At 35.8% G+C, this 17393-nt stretch overlaps 1 protein-coding gene across 2 annotated transcripts; it reads left to right on the top strand.

The window, feature by feature from the left end:
* Positions 1–3826: 3826 nt before the first annotated feature.
* Positions 3827–16707, top strand: LOC117103674 (protein PIH1D3-like). 2 transcript variants are annotated; one of them, XM_033244274.1, is made up of 7 exons: positions 3840–3977; positions 11586–11715; positions 13246–13318; positions 13914–14019; positions 14674–14770; positions 15489–15574; positions 15669–16707. In XM_033244274.1, exons 2-7 carry the CDS (start codon positions 11623–11625, stop codon positions 15793–15795), a joined length of 582 nt encoding a protein of 193 aa, XP_033100165.1. In that variant the 5' UTR covers positions 3840–3977; positions 11586–11622; the 3' UTR covers positions 15796–16707. The 2 variants fall into 2 exon arrangements, with proteins under 2 accessions (XP_033100164.1, XP_033100165.1); XM_033244273.1 differs by lacking the exons at positions 11586–11715; positions 13246–13318; positions 13914–14019; ... (1 more) ...; positions 15489–15574; positions 15669–16707 and adding an exon at positions 7356–10438 and having other exon boundaries at positions 3827–3977.
* Positions 16708–17393: the final 686 nt, after the last annotated feature.

Genomic DNA, 17393 nt, shown 5'->3' with positions numbered 1-17393 from the left:
ATCCTACCATAGGCTTTCAGCAATTGCTGTGTGTTTTGGTAATTTAAAAATCGCAACCGGTACTATAGGCGGTATAAATTACTGTACATAATAAAATGTCAAGCTCCCACCACAAAACGATGAGGACCGATGTGACGTGAGTGTTTTGCGTAAAAAATTTTTTTTTAATGGCCAAGCAATACATTCCCCTCTTCAGAATTTTCCAAACTTCCATGGGAATCTGCCTAGTGATACGCATGCGTAGTGCTTCCATGCTTATCTCCTCCTTGGTTAGCTCCTGCCTAGCGCTCACGTGTTCTCCGATTCAGACATAGACGAGACTAGACCTTCATTTAGCGGGGCATTTTAACGGTAGGACTTTGCCGGGGATGTACGTTAAAACAATTCCCCGCATTGCCGTGAGGAGAGGAGGGGGAAAGGGAGGAGGAGGGGGAAGGGAAAGCGAGACAACTATTGATAAGTGCATAAATAGTGCGACAACCGCGCCTTTCCGCCGTGATTATAATGAGTCGATTGTCGACAAATGATACCGTGATTTAAAATAGCCAATCGTTCGTGATACCCAGAATTAACGTAGACGTACCTACACTGTATGGCAAGTATTTATTTTAGCACGTGGTCTGTTTCGCGCTGCTCTAGTCTATAAATACCAGACAAATTCAAAAACCCTGTGCACACAGCCATCATATAATAGTTCGGTTGGACAAAATAAGATGTCTGTAATTGAAGACTATTAACAACTACAGCCATAGGACACATCTATAGGCCGAATTCTTCAAAGACGACCTAGCGTATTTCTTGTGTGGTGAATGCTATCAGAGGACACAGAAAGGCTGGTTAAATTGGGTTCATAGTAAATAAAACATCATTCCCTTCGAAGAGATGCGTTAAATTTAGGATTTATTGTACTAACAGACAGAGAAGACCATTTATTCACAACCCAATTCACATGTACAGTGCTGATTTTAATAGATACACTAACTCTTGTCAATAATTTTATATTATGTATTATTTATGTCCGTCGATTATTTTGTCTATACTAGTGATTTTTTACTCATTTTGTATCAGGAGACGAATTTTTCTTTTTCGTTACGTGACAATAAAAGAATCTCGTACTGTTGCTTTACTTTTCTTTTGTTTTCTACATCATTATGCACCGATCTGCTTTACATGCGCCCAATTAAAATCAATAACAACAATAGTGCAACAAGTCGTGCACCGAATCTGACATCAGTCACACCCTACTGTCGCCCGTTGTTCTGGTGACGCCCAACACTTTAATACTTCTTGTATATCATATACAGTACAGTAATGGAAAAAAAACTAGTGAAGCACAGTGGTGGATCAGTATTGCGTATCTCGCAATTCTCATTATAGTTCAATCGAAAATTATATTTTATTACATAATCATGAATACAGTCATAATACACCACATTGTTTCGATACTGCACCGATTGTTTCTGCATTGAAATACCTTATTTTTTACACTAGGACTAGCCAGGGCCCAACTACTTGGAGTATAATTTATCATAACATAATATATTGCAGTTAGTACTTTATTATACATTAAGAATGTGAGTACTTCTGTAATATTAAATAAATCGCCAACTGCAGAGCCAGAAATCGACTGCATCTGTATGCTAGGCTACTGTCATTTTGATTGTATTGATCGTCAGTCAGCGGAGGAAAATGACATTTTCAAATGATGTATGACTCAAAAACAAAAGTAACTGACGGAATTATAGGTTTCCCTGTTACAACAACGACACATACGTACGCATCCATATTGTGTACTACAGGGCTTGAATAGGGATTGTTAATTTGACGTGATCGACATTGATAAACAATTTCGGGTAGACGCGAGTGCGTCTAAATAACAATGTTTAGACGGTGTAGGCCTTGAACGGACGCGTCATGGACGCAAACAGGACGAAAACTGGATGCGTCTGTTGCGTCTAAAAATTTGCATTTTTTATGGACGGTACTGTATGTTGTCAGCTCAGACATCCAAGGAAGGTTGAGTGCCATCATCAGAGACAAGCTCTTATGGTAGAAACTGCGGATTGGAGGTCAGATTATCATCATTGCAGACATTTGAAATTTTTGATACAAAATCTTAATTATCACTATGTTAAGATGGATACATACTCGACCTCATATAACCTCGAATGTTTATAATTTAGCTTTATTGGTTCACAGATCTTTCCACGTAGTTTGCATTGTTTTAAGTGTAGTTGAGCGGCATTTGTGCCAGACTATAAAGCCAGGCATGCATGGGAATATATCCTTCATGCAAAAATTTGGCCTAGAAATTTGTCACACATTTTGAGTAGTAAAGAAGACTTGCCAAAAATTAGTTTTCGATCTAATCTATAGGCACATAGAAAAAATCATTAGATTATCTCTCTTTTTTAATAAAAAAAATTCGAGGGAGGGCGTTTTTTTTTTTATCAGAATAGATTATTTCACCTTTGTTTTTATCGATGAGGGAGGGACAGTTTATATTTGGCCTGTAATAGTGAATATTGTATAAAAAACTGGTTTAATTTTATAGTTGTTTTTTTTTAAAGAAAATGTATTTGAAGTCACAAAATTGCATTGTTATTTTTATGCTGTTGAAATAATTGATGTGGCAAAAAAAAATTCTTTTTTATTTCCGCATCAATATTTCCCTAATTTTTGACGCGGGCGGGAGTGATAGACTAATAAATTTTTCTATTTGCCCTAACAATGTATAATTATGTAGTAATTACGATTCTGTTCACCTATTTTCCTAGCGATTTTTCATGCAAATTTGAGCCGATTTTTTATCAAGATTCAAGATACATAGTACATACTGTATATATGAGATTTTTTCTTTGAGTTGATAACAGTAGAAATCGAAAACATCACTATAATATACAAGACAACAATTAACAGATATAATATTAAATACTAATATAACAATATATATACACATGGAAATTAACAAGGTTGAACTATATTGTGAGGTCCAGGAGAGGAATAAGGCATGGAGTGTAGTATAGTGAAATACAATAGATAAGCTTGATGATGAAATTATCAACTGAAGTGTTCGTTTAAAGACTCTTATTGCAGATGGTAAAAATGAGTATTTATGAGTATTTTTCAAATGCGCAATTAAAAAACTTCACAGTATGTTATTTATGGTGCTGCTGATGCAAAGGCATGTTTAAATGAATAATTTTTAAAAAACCCGACTACAATTATACAAACAAAATTATGTTTTACATAAATGTGAATTGATGTAATGTTTGAGCCTTCAAATACTACTTTAATATATTATGCACAGCCTAGCTTTGCAATTGTAAATTTAAATTTTAAAAAGGGCATTAGTAGAATAGAGTAACTGAATTTATTGTTAATTTACACTTCTTGAATTGAAAATTTACTTATATAGGCATTTAACATGGGCACTTCCTAATCCTAGCCATATTATTTAGGCATTGAATATCTCGCGGCCGAACCGGACGTCATTCCACTAGGCCAGCTCCCTGATTCTGCTGTGCACATTAAAACCAGTGGAGCCAAAGGTACCAGCCACGTGTTGCAATGGCAATGCGGCAAGCGAGGAGTACAAGCTAAGTAAGCAAGTAAACCTCGGCCTTATTATTAACTTATCATTAGCAGAATATTCAAGACTATTACTTCATTAGACCTATGACCTGCATAGCCTTTAATTATTCATATACTGTCTTTAACATTTTAACCTGAGTTCTATTTTTATTGAATTCTTTCTCGGTTAAAGATCACAAAAACTACCTACCTATACTGTCAGTACCACGCTCCAAAAAGGCATGCGTGACGGGCTCATTTCAATTTATACCACCAGTGTGACGTTGGGGGCGGGCTTTAGCTTATTAATGTTCTTGTTTTTTCTTCGCCTTTTTTCATTTTCGGGAGGCTGCTTGAAAATTTGATGCCCGTTGTCAAGGAAAATTATTTACTTTGTTTTTCACGTAGGTTTTGATTGTTATGTTTTATAATTTTTTTTATCATTTCCACGATGAACTTTTGCTAAATAGGTAGAATAAGAGCTAGGCCTAGTAGTAGTGCCAGTGGTCCTAGGATACTTAGGCCCTAGGCCTACTTGTTGAAACTTTACCAAAAACGGTAGGTAAGTAGGGCCTAGCCTCTAGGCCTAGCTAGCCTCACTCAGGCTCATCTCAATCAAACAGCTGGCTTGGCCTAGGCTAGGCACAATAGGCCTAGACCTAATCATAGTAAAGAATACTAATAGAGGCCTAGGTGGCCTACTACTTGCATTTGTAGTACTGTAGTTAGAGTTAGAGGAGGCCTTGACATAACCATCTAGCCTGCTAGGCTAGGCCTAGATAAACTAGGCTAGAGCTAGCCGGGATATGACCGGTTGAGCCGTCGACAAGTTGAGCCGCCGGTAATTTCTATGGAAATATGTGTATAAGAGACAGATTCTACACTACTATGGGAACCTCTGTATCGGGCAACAGCCAAAATTCCCGTTGCCAATGGTGACTGTCTCAGTTTAACAAACCTGTTATCTTTTAGGTAATAATAGCACAACCGCGCCTCTGATAAGAAACCGGGTCGCTTGAAACTTGAGTCTCTTGTCGGTGATTTCCTCTGCAAATCCTAATTAATGTACTTGGGATACCAGCTACATATTCATCCCACAGTCTTGTCAGTCGTTGATTTGCTCGTATTGCCGTTCGTGATTTTGGTTATTTTATGTACTACATTTTTATAAAAATAAATGATGTTGTATAATTGCAAAATCGTATTAAAAATGTAAATCTATGTACTACATTTTTATAAAAATAAATGAAGTTGTATAATTGCAAAATCGTATTAAAAAAATGTTTATTTACGTTTGGTTTGCGGCATATTTCAATTAACTTATTCGTTATTTGTACTATTTTGTTAAATTATTTAATTACATTATTTATTATAGATAAGTTTAAAAAATAGTACAAAAATATAAATTATAAAACCATAGTAAATACTGTATAATAACATAGGCCTAACACATTTAAATTTATTGTTTATAGTCATGCAAAATCGTATTAAAAATGTAATAACTTGATTATTTTTTACGTTTGGTTTGCGGCGTATTTCAATTAACAATTAAATTGAAATAATTGAGTAAATAAACTGAAATACATCCCAAACAGCAGTACCAAAAACGAATAAGTTAATTAAAATACGCCACAATTAACGCACTACATTCACTGAGAGACGCGCTTGGCGTTCCATAGAAATGACCGGCGGCTCAACTTGTCGGCGGCTCAACCGGTCATAATCCGAGCTAGCCTAGGTCTCTAGAAACTAAAATAAAAATATTTTATATTTTTCTTCTGGTTGCCAAAAAATGAATAAATAAAATACAATAAATCCCATCAAAAAACTTTTAGGGCCTAGGGTCACAGACTACACTGTGATTCTGGCTGTTGCCGGTTGCTGCTCAACTGTCAGTCAGTTAATCTCTCTGTTTACAATTAAAGAAAAGTATATGTTATTTGTAGACCCAGGCTATGTAGGTTAGGCCTAGTAGTAAACCTTCTTATGTTATAAATATTACAAAATAATACAATAAACAAAAGCCTGATAACAATATTAATATCATAGTTTTTATTTTTTTATATCCCATAATCTATAATGACTTGATTGATTACCAATGGTAACTCGCTTAGAATTAGAATGTGGTAGGTTTTGTCAGATTCACAGCTTCTGTACCAAGGAAGTACAGTAGAACCTCGTTTTTACGTACCCCAGTTATACGAACCCTCGGTTTTACGTACGCCTCGTATCGACGATGACGTCATCAAAAACCCCGAAAGTATTCAAAACAAACGGCCCTTTTCAGAGCAACCATAAGTAAAAAGACTATAACAATATTACTATAACAATAAACAAACCATAATGCAACGTATTTTCATTAAACAGCAACGTTGATTGAGTCTAATACCGGGTTGTTATAATCCAAAAACCAAGTGAACTGAGTGAGATGAACAACTACCAATGGTGCTCAAAATAATTGCTTTCCTCCTTAGCTTTGTGTGGCAAACCATTGAAAATCTGGTCTGGTCTATAATTTTCTACACGAAGCTGGGTAGGTATATTTTCGTACACGAACGCTAATTGGTTGGCTCGCCCAGTGTAGTGCACATGGTTTTGCTGTTTCACGTACACGAACGCTAATTGGTTGGCTCGCCCAGTGCACATGGGTTTAGTTTGTCTCAACAGGCCCAGACAACACCACAGCTCTATTGTTTAGAATAGGTATGAAGGGGAATTCCCAAGTTATACCTTTGTCGTATAGGTAATCTTACAATATTTTCATGTTCTTTTGTTAAATAAAAGACATAAAGTGATGAATTAATACACTAGACACATGGTTTTATTTCAACACTTTATTATGACATCAAAGTGATGAATAAAAACACTAAACACATGGTTTTATTCGTAGGCCTTCGGAGGCTAGGTCTAGCCTAGCTGGTTAACATCGTTTGTTCATATATACGTATATTGAACGTTACGTACGTATTAGGTCAAAGGTTACCACAAATTTAACCCAACCTCTATTTTACGAATCCCCCGATTTACGTACGCCCTCCGGTCCCGTACCGTACATAAAATCGAGGTTCTACTGTACTCTACATAATAAAATCTGAAACTATGTTTTCACCTTGTCAACTTTGTTTTTATTGTGCACTTTTCATGGGTCCAGGCCCGGGGTTTATCATCAGTCTCAGCTTAACAAATTTCTTTAAGTCAAAAAAATTGATGTCCCTAAGCAAATATCTTAAGCTGATTTATTAAACCACTTTAGCAAAATCTTAGCTTAAAAATTGTCTTAGATGGCGCATGTGTACAATCGACTTTTTAATTTTAAGCAATTTTTAAGCTAAGCAATATTGGTACTGTAAGTCAGACTTAAGCGGAAAAAAGGGACGAATTTAAGCTGATTTCTAGTTTGATATTAAGTGTGCCTTGCTCAGGGTCTTAGGCAACATACACGGTGAAGGATTAAACCCCATCTAGCACTGAGGTTGAGGTCCTTATGACCCTATTTTTAGGCATGTCACATGTTTGTTTTTTTCTGCACATAGCTTTGCTTGCTATTTCTCAAAAGATTTTGTGTTGAGGTGGGGAAATTATTAGAAGAATGAGGCATCTTTGTGAAACAAGAAGTTTCTTTTTGTAACTCATGTACTGCAGCCCCTACTTGTAGTAAGAAAAAAATGTGCTTATGTAGTGAGAAACAGTGCATTATTTGTAAAAAAAAATATGCATTTTACAGATAGAAATACTTAGCAAAAATTGTACTCAAAAGAAAATTTATTGGTTATAACCTTTAGGTGATGTCAGAAATGCAGGAAGCAAGAACTGGTTCAAGACGTCAGTACAAGGGACGATATTCCCAAGAAATCCTAAATTTGGCTTTTAGTAAAGTGAAATCTGGAGAGCTATCAACAAGGGCTGCGGCCAAGGCTTATGGAATTCCGAAATCAACTCTCCAAGACAAGGTACAAGGAGTAAGACCCTTAACAGCAAAGTCTGGCCCAGATCCTGTACTAACAAAAACAGAAGAATTGAAGCTAGTCACTTGGATAAAGCAGATGACCAAGATAAAATATGGGCGTATCAGACAAGAATTGGTGCTAGCTGTAAAAAAAATTCTAGATGAAGATGGCCGCGAAAACACTTTTCCGAACAATACACCAGGAAGACAATGGATTCGAAATTTTATGCGGCGGAATCCAGGCCTCACATTGGAAATTCCAGAGCGTGTTCTTAAGGGAAGACGAGCAGCAATAACAGTGGAAGAAATAAGCAACTGGTTCTACGAATGTCAAAAGTTCATGCTTGAAAAGCGGGTGGCCGAATCTTTCGCTGATCCAGCCCGAATTTTTAACGCAGATGAAATCGGGTTTCCTCTTATTGGACAAGCTGATTGCATTATGGCTCCAAAGATCGCTGGAAACCCATACCAACAAACATCTTCTACAAAACATCAGATAACTGTCATTGGTGCCGGCAATGCCTTGGGACAATTTATACCGCCATTAATAATCTTTCCTGACAGCAGTTTTGGATTCAATCCCCTTAGAGGAGCCCCAGAGCATTCTGCATTCGCCAAGTCATTATCTGGCTGGAACAACTCTGATATTTTCTTTGAGTATATATCTAATCACTTTTGTCCTTACGTTAAATCTCTTGAAGTTAGTTTTCCAATTATTTTGTTCGTGGATGATCACACATCGTATATTAGCCCCGAGACATCCACATTTTGCGCTGATGAAGACATTGTTTTATTTTGTTTACCTAATCACACAAGTCATTTAATTCATCCCCTGAATGTGTCGGTTTACAAATCAATAAAGACTGCTTGGGCTGAAGAGCACCCTGACGAGGGCGTGAACAAGCAGTCGTTTGCTTCAGTGTTCGCCGCCGCTTGGAAAGAAGGAGCAAATGCCGAAATCGCCATCAAGGGCTTCCAAAAATGTGGGTTGTACCCATTTGACCCTAAAGCCATTGACAGTGAAGAGTTGATACAAGATTCAAGTTACAGGATACCAACATCACCAGAAGCATCAGAAACATCAATGACAATGCCATCAGAATCCATACCACCATGGGAAGCTGCAAAAGCTGCACTTGGTGCCCTTGAATCAGCGATGGGGGATACATTAGTAGTCACCTATAAACGCCGTTTGGATGAGGCATATGAGTGTACAGATGAACCACTGTACGAAACATGGAAAAAGCTTAGAAAAACAGCATCCCCTCCTTCTTCGCCATCACTTGGACAATATCCAGATTCATCCACATCTGCGAATGTTTCACCAGCTCTGGAACAAAATCATATCTTCCCTCAAAGGCAGATCCTGGCTGGAGAAAAAACTCTAAATCCATCCAATGTCATTTCTGTATCTGTTTTTCCAGAATATATTGATAAAGCACAGACTAAAGAAGAAGCAGAAGAAAAAAAAACAGATCTAAATGAACATTAGAAATAGCACAAAAAGAAAAATAAAAGATGACTAGGCGAGGTGTTGTCAGAAATATTTGCTATGAATAGCAGTAACTGAATACAGGTTATGAATAGTGCTCTGCTAGTATGTTGTAAACATACAGTTAATATGGATGCAAATGACAAGATCATTGTGGACTTAATGAAGGAACAAATGTAGATTGGAATGTGCCAAATGTTTGTGAAGAAACAGTACTATTTATGTAATCTAATCGTTAATGTCTGTTGGTGTCTTAGCACAAGATACATCATCCATACTATAATATCTCAAAACGTAATCTGATGATTTGACCATTTTTTTTTTTAACCATAATATCTCAAAACATCTGATGATTTGACTATTTTTTTTTTCCAACATGAAATAAAATTAAAATTGTATCACTGCAACTTTAAAACAGAAATGATGTCTTAGGGAATAGTTTTACCTGATAGCCAGCTAGTTATACTCAATATATACCAACGATTCATATATCCTGGGCATATGATTGGTTAAAAATGCAGGTGTAATGCTGCTATTTTTAAATATGCGTACAGTAATCATTATAGCTCACATACCATCAATTGTCGAACTCGTATATACTGACAGATTCTGGTCTAGGCCAGAAAATACTAAGGAGCAAGTATAATTCATGCTTAGTTTCAATGCCTAAAATGTTATATTCACTATATTCATCAACAAAATGCCTAAATCTGTGTAGCGTAAAATAAAAAGTCATTTTTTAATTTTAACTCAACCTAAAGCCCCGTTTTTTAAAAATGTTTAATCATTACAACTTTTAATTTTACATTGTTGCAGCATACAGGATTACAAAATATTATTTTAATATACTGCACACTTATATTAGTTAAAGAATTTAAATTGTATTAAGATCTCATTTTGAGACATAGTACAGTACCAAGGCTATAGTTTGAAACATCCCTTTCAATGCAGGCAATGTCTGTATACTACTCTAGTTCCTCATGGGATAAAGCCTACTTACTTGAACACAAAGCTGAGTTTATCATGTGTGTGGGGAGGGGGGGTCCTCTGTTCATTAAAAAGCTTTGGAAAAGGCCTCAATAAGACAGATTTTCAACTAATCACCAATTCAAAGCCAACCCTTGATTTTTTTTAAGTACTGTATTATCGGCTAGCCACTCACTCAAATCATACTCTGTGGTTTCGTCTGGGGGTTGCTGGTATGTGAAATTGGGTGCAGAAGGGGTGGTGACCTTAAACCATAAATGGGCTAAAGATTTGTCTACACTATCAAATTTAGGGCTGTAAAAAGGTGGTGGTCCTAGGTCTGGGACTTGAGTATTTTAGGGCTGGGCTAGCAAAAAATACATTAAAACTAGACCATTATTCAATAATGTAAGGACTAGCAATTCTTTTAGCAATACTAGACCTTGGTCCAGTAAAAAAAACCCAACTTTTTACAGCTCTGAAATTTCATCAAAAAAGCATACAAACCTTGTATGCGCACATCGTCACAAAATTTGATAGTGTAGACAAATTGGAAATATAGTAGGTGTATTATATGACTTCATCATTAAAATACTTTTGTACTATGTTTAAGTGAAATAATTGATTTGATATGATACTAGTATATGATATATATTAATCTGTATGGTAGTCAAAATGAAATACACAATATCAATTTGGCCTAATATGATTGACAATATACATGCTAATATTAGTAAATTCAAAGCACTTGAAGTGGGCAGATATCATAGAATTTTGCCACCCCCCTCTTTCTCACTATCTGAAATTAATTGTGAATTAAATCCCTTAGTGCTGAATTCACCAGAGATTTTGTACCCCCAGCTGACCCTCCCCTATTTAAGAAATCCAGCCTTTAGAACTCAAAATTCACTATGTATGAGTGTTATGTACATAGGATAGGCCAAATTACTTTGGGGTGGTGGTTTGGGGGGGAGGGGGAGTGGAATTCCTTCTGAAACCGGCACTATCTCTATCTGTATTGTTCTTTTATACCTGTATAAAGCTGTAATAAAGATTACATTTTTAGTCAAAATGATTTCATCTGTCATTACTTTAGTCAAAACTGGAGTTGTTCACACACACACACACACTCACACTTATAGAGGACAAATAAATACACACTGCCATGACAACTGTGAGGGAAAATAGAAGTGATTAAATTTTGCAGTGTATTATTATTATTAAACTGTACTCTAAAATTATCTTTGAAGCACTGAGTTTTTCTCCAAATTCCATTTTTATGTGCATCTTTTGACAATATCAAATAATGTGCAGGCCGGTATAAAAGCATCTACTGTACTAAAAAGGTTCAATATAGTCCTTTTGGGGTTGTATCTCATCAGCTAAACTGGTGGTAGCCACTCAGTGTGTGCGCTGAACTGTCAAGACCATTTTCAGACCTCCTTGTGTATATAAAGTTCAGTTAAACCAAAGTTCATTAAACTAAATAGGATAATATTAAAATATATTTTAAACTAGAATTTAAAAATACAAAAAATAATGTACTATTTTATTTTAATAATGATTAGTATTATCTCAACATAAATTAATTGTGATTATTTTCATCAGATTGAAGTATAAGTTTGGTGAGGCTAGACCTTTCATTATGGAGACTTCCTTAGGACTTGCCGGTATAACTGCATTGTCGGAGCTACTTAAACCGCCAGGATCTGGGGATAGTGATGGTGATGAAGACAAGGTACACATTTGATTCCCCTGAAGGCGTATGCCGGGGTTGAATACGGCCTGGTGCACACTACGTTGGCTGAAGAATTTGCGCTATGTGCTTGCTTGATGCAATGTACAAGCCCTTGCTTGATGCAATGTACAGGCCCTTGCTTGATAACGTTTGTATGCTTACCATCGGTAGTAGTTTGAAAGGATCTTTGTTAAAAATGATCCAGGGGCGAATATATGGCAGGGGGCATGCAACATAGTTGCAAAATAAAATCAATAGGAGTACATAAATTAAAACTTTTATAGAGGTACTGTATCATCCAGCGCTTTTGAACCATTTTATTTTCTGATTTTCCAATTCTTCCTTTCTTTTCTTTTCTATTTTATTGTTGGGAGGGAAGACTCTATTCCCCATGGCCTCACTGGATCCGCCCCTGTGATCTGTCATGTGTCACGCAGTGTATGCGCCTGACTTTTATTTTTGGGCCAATACAAAACAAAAAATATTAAATAATAAATAAATAATAACAATTGGTGATACATTATATATCACTAACATGTATGGCTGGCATATATAGTGCCGGATTAAGCATCGTCTGGCCTCAAGGCACATTTTGGAAATGGCCCAAAAATGTTAATTGAATGGACTCCATGGTAATAATTACGAAATGTAAAAACCCAGCTACCGTAATTACAAAATCTTTCGTGTCGGAGAGAAGCGTTACTCTGCCACAACTCTAACAGTAGAATGGCTCCGATTTTTCTGGCCTAATAATACCGGAAAATAGAGTGTAAATAATATTGCAGTCCAACTTTTGATGGCCCATCATTTTCGCCTGGCCCACAAGGCTTGTGCCTTAATTGCCTAATGGTTAATCCGGCACTGCATATACTGGAAAATGACCCAACAATTAGCGAACATGCCTGTTACAGACTTTAAATGCAACAATAGGTAGTAGGAACATAATATCTAGAAGTGCAGATGTGCATTAGTCCCTGTCCAGGCTATCTAATTTTATTTGAAAAAAAAACATGTGACATCACATCATGAACAAATATAGGCACACCATGACTATATATGGGCATAAAACAGTTTTTTTTCAAAGAAAATTTGATAGTCTGGAACAGAGCTTTAGAATATAAGTATGAATAAAAAGTATGGAAATTGGAGAAAAACAGCTTCAAAGATAAACCACTTAAGAACACTATATACCAAAGTGCTCATGATTGATTGGATATTTTTTGGTGTGAAACGTACTAAGGATATGGCTTAAGAAAGTCCATAGACATTTCTATTGGGGTAGTTCTGGTGGTGAATAGTACAGTACATTTTCAAAATTTTGGGTTTGTCGGGCCAAATTTGCTAAATTGGATTCTTCATAAAATGAAAAGGCTTACCAGAACTAAATAATACATTATTCAGAAAGCTGGCCAATATCACACACAGATACAAATGGTAATTTTCTATACAGTAATCATACTCGTCACAAAACAAAAACCTTGAAAAAAGGTTTTTTTTCCAATACATTGACTGTACTACATTACTCAACAGCCAGTATCACGCACAGCTCAACAGGGCCCAGGAAGCATCGGACCACCAAAAAAACCACCAACTGCTGCAAAAGGTGAGTTTGCATGCATGACCTTGGATGGTCTTTTTTTCAAGATTACCTGCAAACTCAAGAGAAGGGCTTCTTTTCAATATGAATGTTGTAAATTTTGGAATTGTTACTACAGTATATACAACATTTTGAATTCAAAATTCTGTTGAATATTTTAAAAAATTAATCATGGTACTACAGTACAATGAAATAATATTGATATTGGCATGCTATCATAATAACTAATGATATAACATCAGCTTGAATGTGAGTACTCGAAAAAAGCCCATATTGTATATACAGTATAATTCTTTAATTTTATTTAAATTTTAGTAGGAATTTATAATAATGGTATAGTTTTACATAACGAATGAAAAATATTTTATTTGATTTGTTATTTGATTAATCTGAATGATATTTATGACCAAATGTTATATTAATTAACTGTACTGTAATTTTGACCACATCATCATCATCAGGCAGTCAAGCAGAATGTTCTTAGTACAGAGAATGTAGAGTACAAATGAAACAAACATGCAACAAAAGAGCTTGCATCATAAACAAAAAATATCTAAATGTTACTTTTTCACTAATTGATTGTTCTTCCTAATATATAAAGACAGTACTCCAGCAACGAAGAAAAACAGCAAAGATATTTGGGATGTAGAAGAAGTGCAGGAGGGAGCTGAATATGACGATGTTGATGATCCAAGACCACAACCAGAGTAAGACTTTCTTTTATAGAGCATCTACTCTAGTGACTACAGAACTGTATTTGGAAAAAATGGATATTCTCAAGCCTGTAGCCAGGGCAGTTTGAGGGGAAAGAACTCCTCTTTTCCAGAAATGCCCTTTTAAGTTATTAAAAAGTACCATTTGCATGTTAGTTGTTGAAATTAACTCTTAAAATGTTTTAAATTTGGCATTTTTATTGCAATCTTCCAACATCTTGAGGTGTTATATCTTTAAAATTTACCCCAACTTTGGTGGGTGTAAAATTAGAAAACCCACTCTCCTTTGAAATCCTGCCTATAGGCTTGATTCTGGAAAGAGAATCTAACCTTCCCACTTTTGAACCTTATACCTACAAGACTACTTCTACTGTATTTCTTTTTGATTTTTTTCTGTTGGGGACAGTGGTGATGTCAGCAATGGGGAAGGGGTACAGAAGGTTCTCCCTCCCTGTCAGCCACAGCTTTAAACGTAAAGTTCTAAATAACAAAACTTCAACACCATCTGTTTGTATGTAGTGTTTAACTATGACAACCCTACCATATTCTAACACTTTCTAAACTTTAGAGGGTGTTAGACAAAAAAATAATGAAGCATTATGATATTTAATATGCATCCCGTGTAAATACTATCCATTACTTTTACAGATATGAGATAATTTTCAAACAAAAGGTTGCCACGGAAGACATGTTCTTGGGGATGGGCAACAAAACCAATGCTACATCATCATGTGAGGATATTGTTGTAAGTTTCTTGTTTATCTCTTTAAAAAAAAATTATAGCCATTCTAAGACACAAAAAATGGTGACAAAAAACTAGGGAATAGTTAATGAGATAGATTTTTTAATACATTTTTTAATATCCCTCTAGGTAAAGACCACTGTTTGGACCGGGCTTTTCGTGGTCTTTAGCGGCTTTGGACTCTCATTAGAACAATTAACATTAACATTTGTTAATTTAGGACCACAGAATAGTGTTCTTTAATTGGAGGTGGTCCTTAAATGGAACCTGGGTCTTTCATTGGAGGGAGACATGTGTTTAAAAACTGGCTTAACCACCATATTTTCCACACCCTCCCCCTTGCCCCCCCCCCCAGTTTACATTTAAAAATCTGAATCTCATTAACCATAGAAAATCAACTGTACAAAGTATAATTTTTTTTTCTCTCTCTGGAGCCTGTCTTTAAGCAACACTGACTTACCATTTCTCCTAAACTTGGAAAATTCTTACTAAACTTTTTTTTTTAACTTGAAAGCTAACGGATTAAATTAGCTTTTAGTTTACAGTATTATGTTACTTTTTATTACAGAAATGAATATACAGTACTATGCTGGTCTAATAGTTTTTAGACACTTCATATTATGTTTGTTTATATGGAACACTCCTACTATCTAGTAATCATTGTTTGAATACCTTTCAAACCATACCACAATAACCATAAGGTGATACATTTCTTTTTAAGGTGAAGATAACATTGCCCGATACCAAATATTCGGAAGTTACTCTAGATGTCAATGACAAATACTTAAGCTGTGCAACACCAAATTAGTGAGTATTCATTGTCAATATTTTAGCACCTTTAGAGCTACTTTATTATTTAAATCATAACTACATTACATTATGTTCGTGTTTATTTCCATAGTAAACTTGGCTTACATCTACCTCATCCAGTTGACAGCAAGAATGGACAAGCAAAATGGGATGCAGCTAACACATTATTGACAGTTACCATGCCAATGAAAAGAGAATATGATTTTCTGAACTTTTGAAGATACATATTATTGTATGGATTGGTTGATTTCTGACATCACTATGCCCCAAATGTGTTGGCTGTAGGTGTCAAAGAGAAATTTCCTCCTACCTAACAAAGATGAAGCCCTGTGTTTTGACACTATTTGACATCATCAGACTATCAAACTATTAATTTGCTAGTCCAACCAAAGTTAATGTGATTGCTGTTATTGTTCTCTAAAAGCACAATTTCCACTATACTATAAAATCTCACTACTGCTACCCCCACGAAGGTTTTACTCCAAGACTGACCAAAAGATGTCCACTAGGTTCAGTCCCCTGTCAAACAGCCAATTTTAGTGAGTCATCAATGCATGGTCCTATGGTTAATGGAAAAAGTAACAAACATGAATATGTGGAGAAGTAAAGAAACTTTGTTTACAAGCTCTACCTACAAGTTGAGAATATCGTCATAGAGTCAATTATTTCTATAATTTCGTCAGAAGCAACTCGCTGACTTTTTAATGCGTCTAGCAGTAGTGGCATATCTACAGTAGGAGTATTGGCATGGGATTGAGAGTGAAGTGATATGCGAAGACTAAGTGCCCAGCACAGTGACCTTCCTTGGGGAGGAGGGGTGAAAAATTTTGTGGGAGCTTTCCCCAACACTCCATATACACTATTTCAGGGCTGTACTATGTCAATTTGGAATTTTGAGTGTAAATGTGTTAAGAAAGATGGGAGCAGTGTTACAATAATAATTTCACTATGATCCAATGACAGAGTTAGTAATTCAGGATGTTACTGTTTGGTTGAAGACCCACTCTGATTGTAGGTAGGATGGGGAGTAGGTGTAGTTGGTTTGCAGTTGGTATTCCCACAATTTTTGTCACTGTATTTTAGTTCATGTATTATAAAAAGCTTGTAATAAATTTTATACAGTATAAAAATGGTGCACAACAGACTTTCACTTTTATCGAGTTTTTAAATAATCTTCTTCATATCGAGTCACTATGTAGCTAGTGTGCATGATCTAGCTTACTTAGTGTGGTAGGATTCGCATGTAGGATGGATGCCGGACAGGGAACTGGAAATGGACTAGGACACCGGGGTAACCCCCTACTCTTCTTGAATGATGTACTGGGTTCTTTAAAGTGCTCACGAGCCAATTTTGTTCACGGGACCTAAGGTTTAGAGTCCTTATCCGAGAAGACTTGTTCTACCATCGGAACCATAAACGAGCGTGCCGTTCGAACCAGCGCCGATATTATGGCTGTTTTCCACGGTTCCCGTGTTAACCGCTCGGTCAAACGACTCGCCATAGTTTTAAAATACTGTACTTCAATGTGGACTTTTTTAGTACTTATACATATGCTGTCTCTTATACACATCTCCCCCAAGTATTTCAAAATTTAAAAATTTAGAAAAAAGAAAATTATATTCAAATTTCAGTCTGATGTGTATAAGAGACAGGGTGAAGATAACATTGCCCGATACCAAATATTCGGAAGTTACTCTAGATGTCAATGACAAATACTTAAGCTGTGCAACACCAAATTAGTGAGTATTCATTGTCAATATTTTAGCACCTTTAGAGCTACTTTATTATTTAAATCATAACTACATTACATTATGT

The sequence above is a fragment of the Anneissia japonica genome, unplaced genomic scaffold (assembly GCF_011630105.1).
Source record: "Anneissia japonica isolate Jap-2015-1 unplaced genomic scaffold, ASM1163010v1 scaffold288058_len748972_cov163, whole genome shotgun sequence".
NCBI lineage: Eukaryota > Metazoa > Echinodermata > Crinoidea > Comatulida > Comatulidae > Anneissia > Anneissia japonica.
Note: the sequence above shows the minus strand (reverse complement) of the source record. Positions and strands in the feature narration are given on the sequence as shown.

Excerpts from the sequence above, each read along its gene's own strand:
- LOC117103674 (XM_033244273.1), top strand. The coding sequence starts at position 7,359 with ATGTCAGAAATGCAGGAAGCAAGAACTGGTTCAAGACGTCAGTACAAG.